This window comes from Lontra canadensis, unplaced genomic scaffold (assembly GCF_010015895.1).
Source record: "Lontra canadensis isolate GAN:19392208 unplaced genomic scaffold, GSC_riverotter_1.0 scaffold4, whole genome shotgun sequence".
Classification (NCBI taxonomy): Eukaryota; Metazoa; Chordata; class Mammalia; order Carnivora; family Mustelidae; genus Lontra; species Lontra canadensis.
In genome coordinates, this window is record NW_022630998.1 from 32,960,066 (window position 1) to 32,981,713 (window position 21,648).

At 43.0% G+C, this 21,648-nt stretch overlaps 1 protein-coding gene across 2 annotated transcripts in view; it reads right to left on the reverse strand.

Annotated features, from left to right (window-relative positions):
• Positions 1-15,254: 15,254 nt before the first annotated feature.
• Positions 15,255-21,648, reverse strand: part of CMYA5 (cardiomyopathy associated 5) — an 89,043-nt gene continuing 82,649 nt past the window's right edge. For both annotated transcript variants that reach the window (XM_032847747.1, XM_032847756.1), the window contains 2 exons: positions 20,229-20,402; positions 15,255-15,700 (listed from right to left, as the gene is read on the reverse strand). In XM_032847747.1, coding sequence (XP_032703638.1) covers positions 15,454-15,700; positions 20,229-20,402 — 421 coding nt within the window. In that variant the 3' untranslated portion in view covers positions 15,255-15,453. The remainder of the gene's footprint in view (positions 15,701-20,228; positions 20,403-21,648) is intronic.

Below are 21,648 nucleotides of genomic sequence, written 5' to 3' on the forward strand. Positions count from 1 at the left end.
AGTCTGAGGCATTTTTTTCCTCCAAATTTTTTCAGCTACAACAATAATCAGAGATTTTCAACAGGAACATTGGAAAGAAAGTAAACAAAAAAGAGCAGCAGCAACAAGATTAAGTTCAAAAACATGAAAATGGAAATGTTTATTCAAAGATTGCTGAAATCTGGTCGCAGTTTGACTGGACTGCCAGGACTCATGACGTTCCCCTGAGGGGCTCCTCCCCAAAAGATCCTTCTCCTCTGATCCTCCTGGGGCTCCAAGCCCTCCAGGCCCAGGTGCCTTCCTAGATGCTCAGCACAGGGGAGGAGCCATGCAGAATGGTACACCAGCCGCCGGGCTCGCTCAGGACCTCTCTGGCTGCCCTATATCCTTCCTCCTTCTCCTAAGAGAACCCGTTCTTCCCAGATGCTTATAATTACTGCCCAAGCCCTGTGGTTCTAGATCCAGCACAAACCACACAGGGGCCCTTTCTTTGGCCCGAGCAGATGTTCCCCAGGGCCAGTGTGAGAGGTAGGGGCCGACAGGAACCCGTGAGCCACAGACCCGCCACTGTGGCAGGGATGCCAGCTAGCCCTTTGCAATATTTCAGATCCACTCACAGAGACCATTTTTCTGCATTTTACGGGATATAGTCTTAACTTTGCTTACCTTTACGAAGATGAGATTTATTCCTCAGAACCATAGCAACCGAGGACCCCCAGCTGTACCTCGGAAGGGTCTGTTCCCTGAAACTGTGCTGTTACGGAGCCCAGGTGGTACCTCTAGCTCAGTCTACCCTGGCTTGGGAGAGGCAGCTCCAAGTACTCTGCAGCCTTTCTGAGTTAAATCTTTAAATTAGCCCTTTAGAGTGAAAATTCCACCTCCCCAGCTCTGCTTCTCCCTTTCTCTCTCTTCTCCTTCATTGGCTATGAAAACAAAACATGAAGAATTGGGGGGGGGGTACAGTATTTAGGAGCAGTTTCCTACTACCATTTCCCCCCTACCCCCCACCAAGCAAGTTCGACATTCTTCTAGAGCATATTATTTTCATTTTATTCTTGTATCCTCTATAACTTACAAAAGAACAAATGGCAGTAGCAAAATCAAAGAAAAAAGGAATTCATGGACTAAAAGAGAAACCAGGAGTAATGTGTTGAATAAAAGAAGTACCTGCCCCCATTGCTTGCCTTTCTGGTTTCAAGTCCAAGAAATAAATAGGCAGGCTTTTATATTGAAATTTTTAAATGTATCCCCAGATAGCCAATCTCACATTCATGTCAAGTTCCAATCTCCTGAGTTCTACTGTCATTAGGAAAGTAAATAGTTTTTTAAAAATCAATGAAGTTTATTAGAAAAAAAAAGTTAAATAAATATATTTTATTTTAACAGTGTTATTATTAGCTTCTGAACTGCAGAATCATGGTACTTTAAAAGCCCACTATCTGCATGTTTCTTTAGGCTGTGTTTAAAGCTTGAAAAATTTGTACATTTTTACCCATAGTTCTATTTCTAGGAGCTCACTTAAAGAAAATAAAGAAATATATGTGCAAATATTTATGATCAAAGACATTCATTTTAGAATCATTTATAATAACCAAAAGTTGGAAACAAATGTCCAGCTTCAGAGTATTGGTTAAGTAGAAGATGGTACATCAAAACAGGGATCATTTAGCACACATTAAAAAATATATTTTTAATAACTATTTAAGGATATGAAGGAAAGTTCACAGGTATACACAGTCATACACATATACACATACCACATGTGATTCTCTGGCTGCTAGTAACAACAAAAGCCAATTTGAGATGGCTTAAGCATTGTATCAAAGGTCACACTGCAGTTCATTGGGGAAGGGGTGATTTTTTTTAAAAAAGATTTATTTATTTATTTTAGAGGAAGATTGAGAGAGAGCAAGAGAGAGCACATGGTGGGGAGGGGAAAAGGGAGAGGGAGAGAGAATCTGAAGCAGACTCCATGCTAAGTGCAGAGCCCATCTTGGGGTTCCATATCATGATCCTGAGATCTCGACATCAGGACCTTGAGCCAGAACCAAGAGTCAGAGACTCAACCAACTGCACCACCCATGTGCCCTGGGGTGATCTTTAATAATTGGGGCTGAATTAATTTTTTGTATGAGAATAAAACAGCATTTTGAACTCTACCTCATACTATACACAATAAACTAATTATATGTGTTTTATATATATCAATTCTATGTATGTAGATCTGAGCACAGATATATATAAAACCTAACTATGAAAGTTAAAATAAAACAATAAAACTTTTAAAAAGAAACATGAAAATATCTCCATGACCATAGAGTAGGCAAAGCTTCCTTAAATTGAACATAAAAACTAACCATAAAGAAAAAAAAAAAAGAATTCTGCTAAAATGAACAACTTCTGTTTATCAAAAAATATCATTAAAAGGTTGAAAAATTAAGCAACAGAGTGGAGAAAGGATGCTTGCAAAATATATATCCAATAAAAACCTCATATTCAGAATATATATAGAAATCCTACAAAAAGAAAAAAAGAGACAATACAGTAGAAAAATGGGCATAAGATTGGAACAGAAATTTAAAAAAAAAAAAGATACCCAAATGGCCAATAAATATATATGAAGGTGTTCAACTTCTAAAACCATCAGGGAAATGCAAATGTAAACCACAATGAGGTATGAGTATGTGCCCATCAGAATGGCGAAACTGAAATAGACGATACCAAGTGACGGCAAGACTGTGAAGCAACTGGAACTCCTCATGGAGTGCTGGCTGCAGTATGAATCAGAACTTTTTACTCCAGAAGTAACTTTATACTTCAGAAACACTTTGGCAGTGTCTACTGAAGTTGAGCATGGATAAATCTCACAAATATAATGTTAAGTAGAAGAAGCCAGAAACCGAGACGACACATACTGTGTGATTCCATTTGCATACATTTCCAAACCAGGAAAAACTAATCTGTGGTTCCTTTCAGATACAGGTTCCTTGAAGAAGTGGGAGTAACAGGGAGTCGCTTATGATAATGTTCTTTTTCTTGATATACACATATGACCTGTCTATACATATGTCAACTTTGAAAAAAATTCATCATGCTATAAACTTGTGATGCACTTTTCTGAATGCATGTGATACCTCAAAATAAAGCTATTTTAATGATTTAAAAGGATTGACGTTTATTTAACTCAAGCAACAAAAGGTTCAGAGGTAAGCAGTAGAGAGCCAGAATGGTTTCTCATCCATGGCATTGAGAAAGAATCCAGGCTCCCGGATGTTTAGTGCGTGAATTTTATCCTCAAGGTTGCAAGTTTCCTGTGGCACTTCTGTGCATTATATTTGCATTAGGGGAAGGCAGAAGGCAAGAGTCCTGAAGCCAGAGAACATAGCAATGGGAGTCCAAGTCTGCTTCAATGTGGATACTTTTTTTTCCGTCATCATAATTTTCTACAGTTTCCAAAAGTTCCATAATCATATATATTAATATTTTTTTCAAAAGAAAGCTTGCCAAGTTGGATGGGAATAAAGTAAAATCATGTTCTGATTTTGACTTCAGGCCCTCTAAAGGTAATTCACAGGGTTTCCTGTGGGGCTGAATAATTGCAGAATCCCTGTTATGCCCATAGGGGCAGAAAAGTAGCCCCGCACTTATTCTTGGGAGGGGGGCAGAACAATATATTGCTCCTTGGTTGTCATATTATTTGGTGCATACAAAGACCTTGTGTGGGGGCCCCTAAAAGCTATTCTTTGGGAGCAGAGGTGTTTCTGACCTGAAATGACTTGGGGAAAAATGGCAGCGTCCCACACAGCCAGGGTTTGGTGTGTAGGTGTCTGCCGCTGCTGTTCAACACTCAGATGCATATTTTATCCATTTTCTGGAGCTCTGCAGGGTAGAACTTAGCTCAGAATAATTAAGGAGAAATGCAAATCAAGAAAGAAGCTTGGTTATGGTTTAATTCACTGAAAGAAGACAAAAGTAAAAAGCAGCACAAATTATAATCTCAGGAGTTTATTGCCTGAAAGATACTATTGATCACCAGTTTTTCTTAAGAAAACCACCTTGAAATGGCTTGTGCTTTGAAAGTATCAAGCGTATTCACCCTGTCTGCATGATAATTCTTGACCCTGAGGCTTCAATTCTTCACTCACCTTCAGTCATCAGTACCTGAGAAAACTTACCAACAAACTCCATCAGAGGAATCTGCTCCCAGGATGCAAATGTTTTTCTCCCTCTGCCTTACAATCCAAGAACCATTTGGAGATAACCCTCAATTTTTCCAATGAAGAGAAGTGGGAAGTTGATAAATGGTTGTTCTGAATTATGAGAAGGGAAGTTCTGTTAAAGGGAAAAAAAACTCATATGATTTTCAGACTTTATTCTCAGTGATATTTACTTACTGCCCACTTTGTATGAGGCCTTCAGCTAAAACCTGGGGTATTCAGAGAAGATCCCTCCCACTACAAGAGCCCTGCACGGCTCTCCCCTTCCCTCCCGCACAGCTATACTGATCTTTGAATCCCTCTGAGGGATCAGGCTATTCCTCATCTCCTCACCTCTACGCTGTACCTGCAATACACTTCTCTTCCCTCCTGCTGCCCCAGACCCCATTCCCCTCAATCTGCCCAACTTTTACTCAGTGAGTGGATCTTGGTTTGTACGTTTCTTCTAAGAAAGCCCACCTAAGTCCTCCCAAGTTCCTCTGCCTAAAATTTCATTTAAAACTTCCTTTTAGGGGTGGGACGCCTGGGTAGCTCAGTTGGTTAAGCAGCTGCCTTCGGCTCGGGTCATGATCCCAGCGTCCTGGGATCGAGTCCCGCATCGGGCTCCTTGCTCTGCAGGGAGCCTGCTTCTCCCTCTGCCTCTGCCTGCCATTCTGTCTGCCTGTGCTCGCTCTCTCTCCCTCTCTCTCTGACAAATAAATAAAATCTTTAAAAAAAAAAAAAAACAAACTTCCTTTTAGGGGCGCCTGGGTGGCTCAGTGGATTAAAGCCTCTGCCTTCGGCTCGGGTCATGATCCCGGGGTCCTGGGATCAAGCCCCACATCGGGCTCTCTGCTCAGCGGGGAGCCTGCTTCCTCCTCTCTCTCTGCCTGCCTCTCTGCCTCCTTATGATTTCTGCCTGTCAAATAAATAAATAAATCTTTAAAAAAAACAAAACACAACTTTCTTCTACTGAGTACACTCAAAAGGGCACAGGAGATAAAACTCACACAGGGGTGAGTCTGTCTCAGGAGTCTTGCTTGTGCACAACACTAGTGACATACAGCTGACATTTTTTATTACTTGGTCACAACAAAAAGATATGTTCTCTCCACACCCTGGGATCCCAGGACTCTTCTGGCCTATGTGCTGACCACAACACCTGTGTTCCTGTCTCGGCTTCCTTGCATCTTACTCCTCTTGGTTTCCAGCAGGAATCAGCATGGTGTCCTGACATGGCAGATGTTAAAAAGTACAACTAAATGGAACATAGTTAAATGTGATTATATTGAATCGACTCTAAAATAAACTGAGCACCAAGATTGCCCCCATGAAGGGGTTTCTATTCAGTCTTCCCAGCTGGGTTTATAAAGGTGATTAGATTTCATAGTGAATATGGAAATAATGCATTCTTTCCCATGATACCTCCATGGAAAACTTGAGGCCCATTAGTGAAGTTGGTGCCTTTAAAACCAAAGCAGTTTTATAGAGAGGAAAATTTGGAAGTCAACTGAGTATCTATGGATGACAAACTAGCTTAAGATTCATCTTTCCAAACAGTATGGAGGTTCCTCAAAAGTTAAAAATAGAGCTACCCTACGACCCAGCAATTGCACTACTGGGTATTTACCCTAAAGATACAAATGTAGTGACCCAAAGGAGTGCCTGCACCCCAGTGTTTATAGAAGCAATGTCCACAATAGCCAAACTATGGAAAGAACCTAGATGTCCATCAACAGATGAATAGATAAAGATGTAGTATATACATAAAATGGAGTACTGTGTAGCCATAAAAAACAAAATCTTGCCATTTGCGATGATGTGGATAGAACTAGAGGGTATTATGCTAAGCAAAATAAGCCAATCGGAGAAAAACAATTATTGTATGATCTCACTAATATGAGGAATTTGAGAAACAAGACAGAGGATCATAGGAGAAAGGAGTGAAAAGTGAAACAAGATCAAACCAGAGAGGGAGACAAACCATAAAAGATTCTTTATCTCAGGAAACAAACTGAGGGTTGCTGGAGGGGAGAGGAGTGGGAGGGATGGGGTGTTTGGGTGATGGACATTGGGGAGGGTATGTGCTATGGTGAGTGCTGTGAATTGTGTTAGAGTGATGAGTCACAGACCTATAACCCTGAAACAAATAATACATTATATGGTATTTAATTTTATTTTATTTTTTCAGTGTAACATTATATGGTATTTAAAGAAAAAAAGATTCATCCTTCCAATGGACTACAATTGGGCATTAGAGTGGTGATGTGAATATGTCTGTTGATGTCAGAAGATGTTCACGACACAAAGGTAAGCGTTATGTAACAGTGATTTTATTTGCATTTTAAAAATGTGTGTGTGTGTGTGTGTCCAAAGAAAAAGAGAAGAGCTTTGGAGGATACCTACCCAGTGTTAAATTGCTTCTGAGGGGTGACATTAAGGATAATTTAACTTTAGTTCTGAATACTTTTCCTGGGTGTTCACAATGAGTAAACATTTTGAACTTTCATTGGAGATACAATGGTCACAGATGGAATGACTACATGCCACGCTGTGGGAGGATGTGGTGCTGTTCTGAGTGTACAATTACCTCTTTCACTGGAGGAGTCCCCACATTACAGCGGGATTAGTAACAGCTCAAGTTCTTGCTGTGGTTATATGCCAGGCATTTTAAGAGCTTTACATAGATCCTGTCGCTTACATGTCACAACGCTTCCCCGACTTCATTTTCCTTTACAGCATTTACACTTTTTAAATTAATTTATTTTCTAATTTACATTCAATGAACTAACATATAATGTATTATTGGTTTCAGAGGTAGAGGTCAGTGAGTCATCGTTCTTATATAACACCCAGTGCTCATTACATCACATGCCCTCCTTAATGTCCATCACCCAGTTACCTCATCCCTCCACCTACCTCCCCCTCCAACAACCCTCAGTTTGTTTCATACAGTTAAGAGACTCTTACGGCTTGTCTACTTATCACTTTCTGATACCATGCAGTTAGCTTATTTATCTCCTTTACTGTGTGTCCTTCCTCTCACTAGAATGCCAACTTGCAGAGGGCGGCCATGTTCGTTTTGGTCATTGCCCAATCCCTGAGACCTACAGCAGTGCCTGGCACCTTAGTCCTTGAATGACTGTCTGAGCAACCTCATGACAGAATAACTAGTACTATTCCTGTCTTACAATGAGGGCTTGAAAGAAGCGGAACAATTTGGCCAATTTGCTATGAGGGAGCAGAGTCACGTCTCAGGCCAGATCTCCATGATTCCCGGATGTGTATTCCCAACCACTCTTTCTCATCAATGGCAACAAACCCTTGAATGAAAGTCCTCCTCTTCCCACATGCAGTCAATCCCTGGGGAGACAGTGAGATGTCACATAAGAATTTCCAAGTGTCCTTTCCCTCTGACTATTAAATTAGTAAGATCTTTATGTAGTAGATAATGTTCTATCATCTGCATAATCATCCTACCAGGCATGACATTTTTTGGATCAAAAGCAGGAGGAAGAGGGCCTAAAAATCGAATTGAGTATTTGCCAAATGAAGAAAAAAAATATAGCCTGGGAAATTGTCTTAAGGCAACTTTTTTCCCCCTTAATGTTAATGTAAGCGGTTGGACTGAATTACCCCCACACAACAAGGATTTCTCAGGAAAGCCCAGAGCTGATGCAGGAAGAAAGTATTTAGAGCAGCAAACCCAAATGCTGGGGCCCCTGGCTGGCCATGACAATTTAACAGTCCAGTCAGTGGGGGGCTGCTCCCCTGAAGAGGAAATGCACGGGTCCATAGGTTTCCTGGACAGAGCTAAGAAGGAGACAAAAAGCACCTTTTTTTCTCTTCCACCTACACCAAGCCCTTCGCTGCAGGAGCTGAGAGCTGGCAAACGCCAGCTCAGGGGGCCTTCATTCTGTTTAATATTGAAAAACATAATACCCAAGCACATGAAAAGCCCGTTCTTTGAGATTGCCATTTTGTCTACTCTCCATACCCGTTCTTTCTTGTAAACTCACCCAGAATAAAACCGGAAGTCCTTACATGGCTTTTAGGGCCATTATAGACTGGTCCCCAGCTCCTTTCTGACTGCATTCATAGCATTCTCTCCCCCTTGCTTATTCCACTCCAGACATCCTGGCCTTACTTCTCCTCTAGCAACCCCATGCTGCTGCCTCAGAACCTTTACACTTGCTATTCCTCCATGTGGAATACTCTTCCCCTGAGGATATGCACATGCCTTGGCCCCTCATTTCCTTTAGGTCTTTACTCAAGTATCACCTTATCACAGACAGTCTCATCATACCTAAAATATATAGCAGTCCCTACTCCTATTACTCTTTGTTCTCTCTGATCTTTTTTTCTCCTAGTTCTCATTCCCCATTGACATACCACGTATCTGTTTATTTTGTCTTCCTCCACTAGAATGTAAGATTCTTGAAAACAGGAATTTTATCTGATTGGATGACCGTTATTTCCCTAGGGCCTCAAATGGTGCTTAGGCCATAATAAGTATTCAGTAAATATGTGTCTACTGAATGAATGAATTATGCTTCTCCTTCCCCATTTTCCTTTGTCCTCATTATTTTGCCCACTGCCTCTGAAGTTAAAAAATCCTCAAAAAATATGTTGACTCTTGAAGAGTGTCAATTCTTCCTGGTGTGCCTGGCATGCAGGAATGTCTGCCACTACGTTGGGGCAGTCCAGCACAATTCTGGGAGCTTCAGTTAGGCCGAGAAAGGACTTTAAGTCATTATCTAGTTCTATAGAAATCCACTGAAGGGAAGATACAAAAGGGATTCTATAACCCCTCTAAGGGGTAATGGCCAAATTCATCTTTGGGAAAGGAGTGTTCTTTGGTTTAGAGAATTGCTTTAATAGACCTTTTAGTTCTGCAAAGCGAGGCCTAGAATATGGGCAGGATAGAAGTGGCTGAGGTAGGAGGGCAAAAATTTGGCTTTCATTCTATTCTGAAAGATGTTTATATTGGTAAGAGATTTTCATATTTTGAAATTTTATAGTTTTGCTAGCTGACCTGGGGGGGGGTGGAGTTTGAGAAGAACCTAGAAACTTAAAGAATATAGCAGAATAGGGAGGTTAATCTGTTCAATATGACTGGAAGACCGAGCTAGAGAAGAGAGCAGAAGGGGCTCCTAGCACTGTTGGATGCTACAGATTCAGCTGTATTTTGTTTCATGAACTATGAAGAAATTTCCCCCACTCACCCCAACTCCTGAGCAAAAGCTGTGTTAAGCATTAACACTGTCAGACTGTGTTAGCACAGCCTTCAGGAATTGATGGAGCACTGTGTCAATGCTTTGGGATGGTGATGACCAAATGGGACTAGGGAAGCATGAAGAAGTAGTGGGGAGGCCACTAGAGGTCATGGAGGAGAATTCAGAAGGTCAGAGACGTCAACCAGGAAAATGCAATCATTGACAGAAATTCTCTGAAATCTGGGACGGGAAACAGAATTTCTCACAGTCCATATGAGATCAGTGTTGGATAGCGAAAGAAAAGGCACCCAGAAAGAGCAGAGGGTTTAGGGACTTTTGGGTCATGCTGCATCACAGAATTCAGACTTGAATCTCAATGGTTACCCACTTCCCAGACTTTACCTAATCACAGAAATCTTTGCATCAAATGAATTTCTATATGGAACCCAATGTGTAAAACAGGTTGAAATTGAGCTGCTGTGATCCAATAGGATAGGGGTCAGAATTTATGCCCAACTGGCTTTCCCTTTGGATCCTACAGTGGCCATCAGATCTCTCTGTGGGATCCCAGCACGTCAGGAACAGTTTTAAAACAGTGCATCTAGAACCCAAAGCAAGAATGTGCTCTTTACCATTCCAGGCTGATCATTCAGCTTGACTCTGAGGGCTCCTTACTGCTGAGCTGCATGTTTCCAGGCCAACCATCACTGAGGGGTGTTCTTCCTTCTCTTCGACTGATTCCTCAACCCTGGGACTGCCCTCCAGTCCAAGTGTAAAAACCAAAGTAAACCTAATTCCTCCCACGGAATGACTCTCCAAATCTTTGAGGACTTCTTACCTCCTTCCCTAATTATCTTTGCTCCAAGTTGAACATTCTTAACCCCCCATCAATTCTCAAGCCATTCTTTATAGTTCATATACTGTTGGAGGATCTGAAATTATTGATATCGATTGCAAAAAAATGGGCTCTGCATAGAAAGGGAGTTCACTTAAGACCAAAGGAGAGGCGCAAAGAGGGACACAACCACATACGCTTTGAGGACAGCTAAAGTTAAATGAGAGGTGTTGAGCTCCTCCTTGGAAAACAGCCCAGAAAATGTGCTCCCTCTTGCATTGGGAAGGGGGCTGAAAATCAATGTCAGCTTCATTCAGCTCAGAGATGTCCCTGGGATCACTCTCTAGCAGTCACTGTATCAGGACTACGAGGGTATGGCAGTGCCTTGTGGGCAGAGGCTCTCAGCCCTTATTAGTTGCTCTTGAATACTCCCCAACAGCTAAGCTCATGAACACAGGACAGTAAATGCCTAGCATGGGCTCATTTCTGCTAGTCTTAATTGATCACATGCATATCCACAGAGCTAGGACCCTTGACAATGTCATGGAATCTATTTAATAAAAATAAGGGACATTCTGTACCCATGGACCTACCAGTTGTTTTGGTGCAGAATTATCAGTCTGTCAGTATCATTTAGGAATCATCATTGGATGTACGATTTTCATTGATTTGGGTGGAACCCACAGGAGTCAGGGAGGTGAGTTGCAAAGGTTAGGGCTGGTTGTATAGCTAGAAAGTGCGTGTGTGACCAGAGCACTACCCCAACAGCACCAGAAACAAAGCCCTGGGTTCTGGTATCACAATGCCTCCCCTGCACGCTGGTGGTGGTTTGATGCCTGGAGACGCAGTACATACTTTGCAACCCTACAGTGGGAGCACAGACAAGGCTGCACTTGAGATATCAGGACCCCTTCAATGCCTAACCTTCCTCTGGGCAATCGTACTTGTACGAGATCCTTAGCCTGTGATGAAGTTCTCTGGTGATATTTAGCACCTGTTGGAGTCCTGTGAGTCCTTTCTGCAATTGAACACTTGAGATAATTGGTGGGTAATTAACACGATAAAGATGAGGAGTGACTTCCAATACAGGCCATTCTGGGGCCTGAGGGATGCTTCTGATGGGAGAGTATTAGTGTTTGGTGCTTTAAGCACACAACTTTGTAAGTGGATGTGAAGTATGACACTTAAACTCTGTTGGATTTTAGGGAAATGTCTCCAGAAAAACAGCAGGAACACATTCTGGTTTGCTTCCATAGAAAATTCCTCCTACCTCTGACAGAGAACCTACCTGTCCAGAGCTCCCAGGTGGGTATGCAAACAGAGAAGGACCACAGTATTAATCTTCATTTCTTCTTTTTTTCCCCCACAAACTCCTTTATTTTGACCCTATACCTCTCAGAGGAAGCACTGCGGTTTCATGTACTAAAGTCTTTTCTTCACAAACCAAATGTTATTGACTTTTTTGAATCCTAATTAAGGTCGCTGGTCCTGAAGAAAGAATCAAAGGTAAACCCCAAACAGCGTCAACAACAACAACACAGATGTTTGGGAAGGAAGTCAGTTCAGGAGGAAAGAAAATTGGTGTACATGAATGTATGCATGCATATGTTTATGTACATGTGTAGGTGAGAGAGTATGTATGTATATACACACACATGTAATTTTCACACATCACAAATATATGGAAAAACTAATCTGTGATATAAAAATGAAACCTCATTTTATTCTCCTGGTTGAGGATTTGGGCTGTAGCTAAATCCACACTCTGCCACCTGCTGGCTGGGAGTGTGAACTAGTTACTTAACTGCTCTGAGCCTGGTTTCCTCATCTCTAAAATGGCAATGGTTTTTACTGCGCAAAATTAAGAGATCATGTATGTGCTATACATGTTGTTAAACTAATAAGCACTGGTGACAGACTTCCAGAGAAGCAATTTTGACAAAATTCGCTGACTTCCTTTCCTCCCTCTGAGGGGTTGTGTTATGTGAGAAGGAAGGACAAGAAGAAGGAAAAATGGACTCAGGAGGAAAGAATTGCTTGAGGATGTAAGGAAAAAGCATTAACTTCACTTTGCTTGTCTCCAGGGGAGTCATTCCCTAGAAACCAGTGAAGAAATCTATCAGTCAATGGATAAAGACAGCTGAAACATGCCTCTCCTGACTCCAGAGTCCTATTTTCCACCACGAACTTGCCAAGGACGCCAAGATAGGAGGACCACTCAATGTGCCAGCCTGAGAGGATCTCTGGAGTCCTTTGACTGGATGTTTTGTACACTAAAGAGTGCTGTGACATTTCACATGCTTACTTAATCTGATGTTTGCAATTGTCTCAAGAGAAAGCTACAGCTAAAAAATCTCAGTTGCCCAGAGTTATCACCCAGAAAAGCTGAATCCAGATCCTTTCAAACTTAGTACTAAATCTAACTTAGTTCTAATTCAAACTTAGTTCTTCCCATTATTGTGACTTTCCCCTTAATACCAGGGTGGCTTCTAACTTGGTGGCAGATGCTGCTGGTGCCCTGTCCCATTTACCCCCAACCCACCCCCAGCTCACTTGAGTGCACCAGCAGGCACATTGGGCAACTGTCCACTGGCAACTCTGGGTCGGATGTCTGTCTTTCTTATTTCCTTTGTCTGAAGACTTTCTGATGACCATAGGTATTTGCAAGGAACACAACCTGGAAGAGTGGGAGATGGGAATTTAATGTGCCCTGGGACAACACTCAACCAACAGAGGTTGGACAGAGTGGTTAAATGTCAGCCTTTGGCACATTCTGAGTGGCTTCTGGAGAGCCTCCTATACCAGTGAGCCCCAGTTGCTCATAGTGGTAATAACCCACTCATAAAATATGTCCTTTATTGGCTCTTTCCCCTTCCTGTCTTACTTTTCCCACTTCCTCCAGTGTGCTTCTTGGAATTACTTCCTGTATAAACAACCAACACTAAATCTCTATCTCCAGGTCTACTTTTGAAGGAAACCAAACTGAGACAAATTCTAAAATTCATGTCATTGCTACTACTCTTCCTGTTTTTAATTACATGACATTCTCACTGAGAAAGTAATAATGACCATGGGTTGCTGACAACTCAGAACCTGATGGCAACACTTTTAAGATTTGACAAAAGTGAAGATAACATTCTCGACAAAGTAAATTGTTCCCCCTATTTCACTAAGTATCTACCTTCCCAGGAGCTCCTCTCATTTTAAAGCAGCGTTGTCATGACTCTGAAAGAACTCTACCAAAGCAGTTACAGACCTGGTTTGGATTTTCCAGCTGTTAATCAATAGAAGTTAGAACAGATCTCAATCACCAAGATAAAAGCTTGTGCACAGCAAAGGAGAGAGTCAACAAAACCAAATGACAACTGATGGAATGGGAGAAGATATTTGCAAATGACATATCAAATAAAGGGCTAGTATCCAAAATCTATAAAGAACTTACCAAACTCAACACCCAGAGAACAAATAATCCAATCAAGAAATGGGCTGTAGACATGAGCAGACATTTCTGAAAAGAAGATGTACAAATGGCCAACAGACCCATGAAAAAATGTTCCACATCACCCGGCATCATGGAAATACAAATCAAAACCACAGTGAGATACCACCTCACACCAGTCAGAATGGCTAAAATTAATAAGTCAGGAAATGACAGATATTGGTGAGGATGTGGAGAAAGGGGGAACCCTCCTACACTGTTGGTGGGAATGCAAGCTGGTGCAACCACTCTGGAAAACAGCATGGAGGTTCCTCAACAAGTTGAAAATAGAGATACCCTATGACCCAGCAATTGCACTACTGGGTATTTACCCTAAAGATACAAATGTAGTGACCTGAAAAGGTACGTGCACCCAAATGTTTATAACAGCAATGTCCACAATAGCCAAACTGTGGAAAGAATCTAGATGTCCATTAGTAGGTGAATGGATAAAGAGGTGGCATATATGCACACAATGGAATATTATGCAGCCATCAAAAATGAAATCTTGCCATTTGCAACGATGGGGATAGAATTAGAGGGTATTGTGCTAAGCAAAACAAGTTAGAGAAAGATAATTATCATATGATCTCGCTGATATGTGGAATTTGGACAACAAGGCAGAGAATCATGGGGGAAGAGAGGAAAAAATGAAATGGGATGAAACCAGAAAGGGAGACAAACCATAAGAGACTCTTAATCTCAGAATGGATCTCAAAAGTAGGATAATATTTCTCAATTCATGAAAAGAAATAAATGAATTCATAATGCCAAAAAAATCTATAAATAAGATCAAAGTATTTATAGTCTAGAAAACAAGAGCAATCATCTCAAAATGCCTTCTAGATTATCAACTTTGCACACATATTTTAGGAAGATTTCGAGAGATTTCAGTATAGTATCTAAAAATGACCAACCATTTCCTTTTGGCAAAAAGAGATTCCCAACCTCCTATAGTTGACTGTAACTATGTGATAAAAATGTTAGGATTTTTTAAAAGATGCATATAAAAAATCTTCTGCGAAAATTAGTTGGAGCTCAGGCCACTCAAGTAGAAGGGTCATTCACTCTACAGTGTGCCCCAGTCCAGAGACACCAGGCTCAGAAGTTACATATAATAAGTTCATATAACATGTTTTATTTTACAGACTGTAAGCATTTATTTAACAAAATGGACACTTCTAACACCTAGCACTTGTCTACATTTAAAATTTCAGGGGAAAAAGACCAGTGTTCTACAGTACATATTATTACAAAAGAGTTTGTTATCAACTTAGAACAGTTAAAATGCCTTCTCTAGTGATTAGAAAACATCATCCTGTAGTGGAGTGAGGTGACCTCTCTTTTAGGGTAAAAGCCTTTGATTCTTGTCAGAAATGTAGGACTAGCACAACCTTCGCCTTGCTCAGACATGACCATCCAAGAATGTCTTTTGCCAATACAGCAGGCAGAAGACCACTTCTCCGCTTTGGTTCCCAAGTCAGGTATAAATCCTTTCAATTTAGAGAAGCACTCAAACATACAGAAAGCAAAGGGCGGAGGCTGTTTTCTCCGTCCTCTTCACTCACACGCTACCTAGAAAGTCAAGGTTTCCCTGGTGGTTTTGTTCACGTGCTGAGCACTGTGCGTGCAGCTATCATTAGTGCGAGTGTGTGGGAGACATTTTGAATAATACATAGCACCCAAGGGCAAGAACCACAGACCCCCGAAATGTGAATGATTGCTCTGGCAAACTCTGAAAGCCCATGATCACTTGTGCCTTGTGGAATCTGAGGGCTCAATCCCCAGGTGCAAAGTACATTTTCCGGGTTTCTCCAGGGCAAAGGCGGGGTGAACGCCCTCATTGAACCTGTGCCTAATGATGAAGAGCAACTGTCCACTTTCAGCATTAATGAAGAGAAGTCTCTGGTTGTTGTAGTCCAGCAGAATGCCCACCCTGGCGGGACGCTCGGTCACATGGACGTCGCTCACAATGCCACTGTAGAAGAACGTGTATCTGAAATGAAATAGAGCGAGGAATTAAACACTGGGCCATGGAAAAGAAAATCACTTGGAGATAACCAATCTTTCAGTGATTAATTTCACTTCACAATGATGGGCTGCCATAACATTGTCCCAGATCCCTTAACCAGATCCCTCCTAGATGCTAAAATGCAGAGCTCATCCCAACAGACCAGCATTTTTAATAATTTTGCTCCTTCTACATTAGGAGGCGGTCCCAGAATAACCAGCATATGCCTCCCTTGTGATTTTTCTCAACATTCGAATTCTTTCCCAGCTGCCCACATGTTTTAACTACCGCATTCATGGCGTGTCATTCTTTTGAATAAAACTCCTCTGAGGCTGCCGTGTATTTTAAAAAGTACTGCAGGCTCGCCTTCCATAAAATGTCTTAATTTTACAGCTTAAAAATTTATAAGTAACTTACATAAGGGCCTTTATGAAGTTTAAGAAAAAAATTTCGTTATTTTTGCCCAACTTCATCCTTTGTAGAGGCTCCCCCAACCCTGATCCAACTTCCTTTTCATCTTCTCAATGTTCTCTGCAGCCTTGCAGCCCAGGGCAGGGGGCAGGGGGGGGTAGGGGTTGCTTGTCATTTCTCTCTTCAGTTTAAATAAATTGAACTCAACAAGTATTTATTGGGTGTGTCTGTAGTCCAGTACTTTCCGAGGCCCTCTGGGGAGTATGAAGGACCACAGAGCGCTGTCCTTGTCCTTGGGGAAGCCAGGCCCTCCTGACCAGGGACGAAAATACTGTTGCTCACTTAAACGTGGGCTCGGGCTGAGGCTCCGCCTCAGGGCACAGACTGGAAAAGTGTTCACAAACACATTTCATGGACCTGTGTGGTTGTGGAAGGAAAGGTTTAAGACCAGGCTGGGAAGGGGAAATCGCTGAACAGAAGAAACTAAATTGCTCTGTGCAGAAAGTAACGCAAGTTTGGTGTTTCCTCCTGCCAATCTGAGAAACAGAGGCCCTGAAAGTCGGGAAGGGGAGAAATGAAACACAGAGAAGATGAGGGGAAAGTCTGTGAGAATGGACAGGTTGGGGGCAGAGTCTCAGCAGCCCTGGGGCTGGTGGGGCCTTAAGACTCTGGGCAAGAGAGGGCCTCTGATGTGGCTGAAAGAGCCAAGGACATTTAAGGCCTATGATGTCAGGCTTCAAGGCCCAGAAGCTGGAGTACACATGTGTTTAGGGAATGGCAAGTTGACAGCTGCCCTGCAGAATAAGAGCTCGTGTGATAGGGCAGCAGTTCGCAGGGATGGAAAGTAAGCAAGGCTCACTCAGTGACAGAGGAGCTTTTCAGTGCTGTGCTAATGAGAGGCCTGACAGCACTGGGAGCAGCAGTGTAGGCTGGGTGCTTACGGAAGGCTCTGGGAGCAGAGGGGCTCCTACTCAGCTAATACTGGCTCATACTCCAGGTCCAAACTGGATAGGTGGGAAAGAGGGAGAGGGAGATCCAACCAGCAAGGGCAGCAGGAGCAATGACGAGGCTCCAGAACAAGCAAGGCCCTAGGTCATGGAGAGCGTCACAGTCTGCCTGACGGGTTCGGAGAGGACACGGAGTGACTCTGAGGAGGGGGCCCCTAACATTCAAATTAAACTTAAATAAAATTCAGTGTCCCGTGCTTCAGTCCTACTAGCCACATTTCAAGTATTCAATAGCCATCTGTGACACCATTTTTCTATCTTTACAGAACGTCTGATTGCACAACACTGGTCTAGGGGGTTCAGAATGCTCAAAGTCCTGCTTAGAAGACCCCTGGTGTTCACAAGCTTAGCCCCTGTCATTCCCTGAACCAATCCCCACCATAGAGGCTGAAGAGGGAGAGACATTTCTCCAAGTCCGGGCTCCACTAGTTCTGCAGGGCCTGGAATCTGTCCCACCCTACATCTGCCTCCATTTCCTAGTCAGCATATCAGTTCCTTCTCCAACCTGCTCTCTGGTCTGAAACCAAGCCTGTCTGTCAGGGGCCAGACTCCCTGCCCAGCATCTCCCCGCCCCTTCCTAGGACTGCCAGAGTCTTTTCAAACAAAGATTATCTAGAAGCCTGACTAGACATCTGTGTGACCCTGGAACTGCTGTCCTGGGGTTCCCAGGCCCAGGTGATCCCACCCCCTGTGAATCTCACTACAGGCCCAGACTACTCAGACCCCATTTGGCCCTGGTGTCTACTCCCCACAGGGCTCCTCATCCCTCTTCCTGATCACCTTAGTCCTAGATCCTCTCTTTACCATGGCTCCACCTGAGTACGACATCGCTGTAGATGTTTGTAGATTTTGGAGCAAAAAAGTAAGAGATGTAATGAAAATGATGTTCTAGAAAAATATGCCAGTTGTGACAAACAGGATAGTGTGGGGTCGGTGCAGACCGCTCCCTGGAGGTACAGGCATGGTGGCTGGGGTGGACCTGGTAGAAACAGCGAGGAGGCTGTGACTGAGGGGAGAAAGTTTAGGAGTAGACTGGAAGAACTCCTATGAATTCTGTGTCCCCAGACTCTCCATTTCTCCTTTCCAATTGTGACATCTTAAAGCTTGGATTCTGTGCAAACAGAGTTAAGAGTAATCAAGTCTGGTTTAAAAGTGTGAAGCCAGAAAAGTGAAATACAGAGGTGGGGGGTTGCCACAGGGGATCTCACAGTGCCTGAAGCCAGGGGTGTTGTATTTGAAACATGAAGTGAAGGCACTTGAGGCCTGATGTCTCTGTGCTGTGAGCACACAGGTAGGCACACGCTTCCTCCCCGAATCCACCTGGCCTGAATCCAAGCTTGAAAGACCAAGCTTGTTGAACCTGTTGACAAGATATAATTCTGTTTTCTAGAGTCCGGGAATTTGTTACTGGAGGCTAGTCTTTGGTTTGGGGGTTTTAAAGGTTCAAGTGTCTAGGGAACTTTTTATGAAATCTCTATCTAGTTCCAGCTCTAAATCTATTCGTTATAAATTCTGGGGTTGAGATATTTTCAACTCTGGGCAGGGGCTAGGTCCTTAAGCATTGCGCAGCAACGAACATCAATTATCATAATTGCTCCAGCTTGATGAAATGTGACTTTGAATAGCTCTGGGAGATAGTGTCCTTATGAACCATGTCAGAAAATCAAACTGTGTCCAGGAGGATGCAGGGAGAAATGTGCAGCCAGAGATATGCAAAATCCCAATCTGCAGGCCCTTTTCTGGAAACTTATAAGCACTGAAGTTTTCCTTTTTAAAGCATTACATTTAGATAAGGCCTCACATTTTTATGATACTTTACCATTTCAAGACTCTTCCCCGTATCTGACTTTATGTGATCCTCATAACACAAAAAGGTAGCAGCCAGGCGTCACTGCCCCCTGACAAGATACACAAGGCCTATTGGGCAGGTTCAAAGGGTTCACTGAACTTCCAGTGAGTAGCCCATTGGAGGCTAGTCAAGGACGTGTTTCTAATAATGTGAGCATATTCCGATCATCCAAGCTTGCCTTATCTCTCTGAGACTAACACAGACTATGCTTTCTTCACATTAACCAACTAAACAGTTAACAACCTTTTTCTGTAAAGGGGCAGATCATAAATATTTTAGGCTTTGAGGGTCATTTGGTCTCTGCTACAACTAGACTCCACCACTGCAGTGCAAAAGCAGCCACAGACAATACGTGAACAAATGAGATGACTGGATTCCAATAAAACTATTAATAAAATTTAATAAAACAGGCAGTGGTAATATTTGGCCTGTGGGTATAGTTTGCCAATTCCTGATATACACCAGTGAGGGGAAGGTATTGGCGACCCACTGACTGCTTTTCTCTCTCCTGTTGACTCCTCTGCGGAGGGAGCTCTTTTGTATTACCCATGTCCCTTCCCCCTTCCTGAGGTGACTTTAGAAGGAAAACCTGACCATGCATGGCCTGGAATTTCCTTCCTTTTCCCTATCTCTGGAGTATGAGCTTCCTGCTGGAACACCTATCCTTCTCTGTTTCTCCAGGGACCATCTCTGCCCTGCAGGGTGCCAAAGCTCGCTGGGCCTGGGGTCTAGGTGGGCACAAGTCTATTAATAAGGCTCAGTATAAGAATCCTCCTTTCCCAAGTTGCCTGAGTGGCTCAGTCAATGAAGCATCCTCCTCTTGGTTTGGGCTCGGGTCATGATCTCAGGGTCATGGGACTGATCCCTGCATCAGGCTCCACACTGTTTGGAGTCTGCTCAGGATTCTCTCTCTCCCTCTTCCTCTGTCTCAGCCACTGCTCAAGGGCGTGCACGCATGCCGGCACACAATTGCTGTCTCAAATAAATAAATAAATCTTAAAAAAAAAAAGGAAAGAAAAGAAACCTCCTTTCCCTCAGGTACGAACCATATTCACTAAAATTGGCTTCCTCAGTAATCACAGTGACAGTTTAGTCTTGGTATATTTGATGCTTTTGTTTTCTTTCTTGATTGGCTAAGACCTGGGCAGGAAAGTAGCATTCTAGTTGTTGGGTGCCTCAGAGACCTCTGCCTACATATCAACTTGTGACCCTCTGACCAACAAGGGAGGGCGGTGCTCTGGCTTACCTCTGTGGCCCAGAACAGTGCATGTACCACGAAGTGTCGCCTTGTCCCAGGGTCCCAGCCTGTACCGCTGAGTGGGAGCAGATGCCAAGTCGGTAAGCTGGGCAGTCTGTGACCGTGGTTTCCCAGTAATGCTGGCCACAAGCAGGCAGCTCCTCACCCAGCACAGACGGGATTCTGTGGACGAAATAGATGCACAGGAATCACCAGATTTTATCTCATAAACACCAACATTTATTAGGTCACTGGCACACAGTTTAGGCAGGACTCTATCCTTGGAAACTGCTGGAACTTGACTAAAGACATCTGTTCCTCCTTGTGCCCCCAACTTTGACTCGACCACTACAGAATGCCACAAAATCTCAACACACATTTGACATACTTCCATTGCCATGTACAACATGCATGTCTAGTCCACTGCATCTCTTGAGGGAGCTAAGAAGCAGGAAATAACCAGAATGATTGTGGGAGAAAAAGAAATGGTACCATCTCCGCTTTCCAGGAGAGTGAGGAAATATGAGGGAGGCAGGTGGGGAGTTCCAAGAGAACATAACTTGCAAAGTTTTTCCTATAACTTGAAGATATTGGGGAGGAGGAGGAGGAGAAGAAGTCTCCAAAATCTTCTTTAACAGCAAGTCCCCATGTTTGCCGACCTTACTGGACACAGAGACCGAAGGAGGGGCAGCGAGACCGCCGGGGAGGCCACAGCAGAGCACATAACTGAGCAGGTGTGATGAGCGCTTGGTAGAAGCTGTAGTCAACAGTCTTGAGAACTCTGGCCTCTTCAGATGCAGGTGCACCTGAGAGTTTGGTGAAAGGTCTCTTTCTGTCTCACCTTAGATATTTTTAGAATAGGAACTGTGAAATGAACCCAAGCATTCTGGACTGCAGACAGGTGACCTTGTTTGCATGAATGGCCCCATTCTGCTTTGAAATGGCTGAGACAGCAAGAAAGCGCTTTTAATTTAACCTGTGTTAATAGACAGCACCCTCTCCTTTTTAACAGATGAGAAAATGATTAATGCAAAGGAATGTATTTCACTTTCTCATGTCTTTACCCAATAACCTCTGTCCAAGGAGATGGCAACTGACAGCCCCTTGCTCCCTGAGCGCAGACTGTTGCCTGATATTTATGAGCTACTCTATGGGTTACTAATCAATAAAAATTCTATGAGATACATTACAGTTGTCATCAGTTACTATCTATGTACTCTTATCAACTTACAGTCTATTTCTTTTCTTTTTGATTTTTTGAAAAATCAGAGAAAGACAGAAAAGGCCGATCGGTTTCTTAGATCACCCCCTTCCCCCCCAGAACTCACTTATTTGTCTATTTTTTGGCACCGACCATTTTGAAGGCCCCATGCTAGATTCGGGGGGATTCAAAGACACAGAAGACAGGGTTGCTGCTGGAGGAATATTC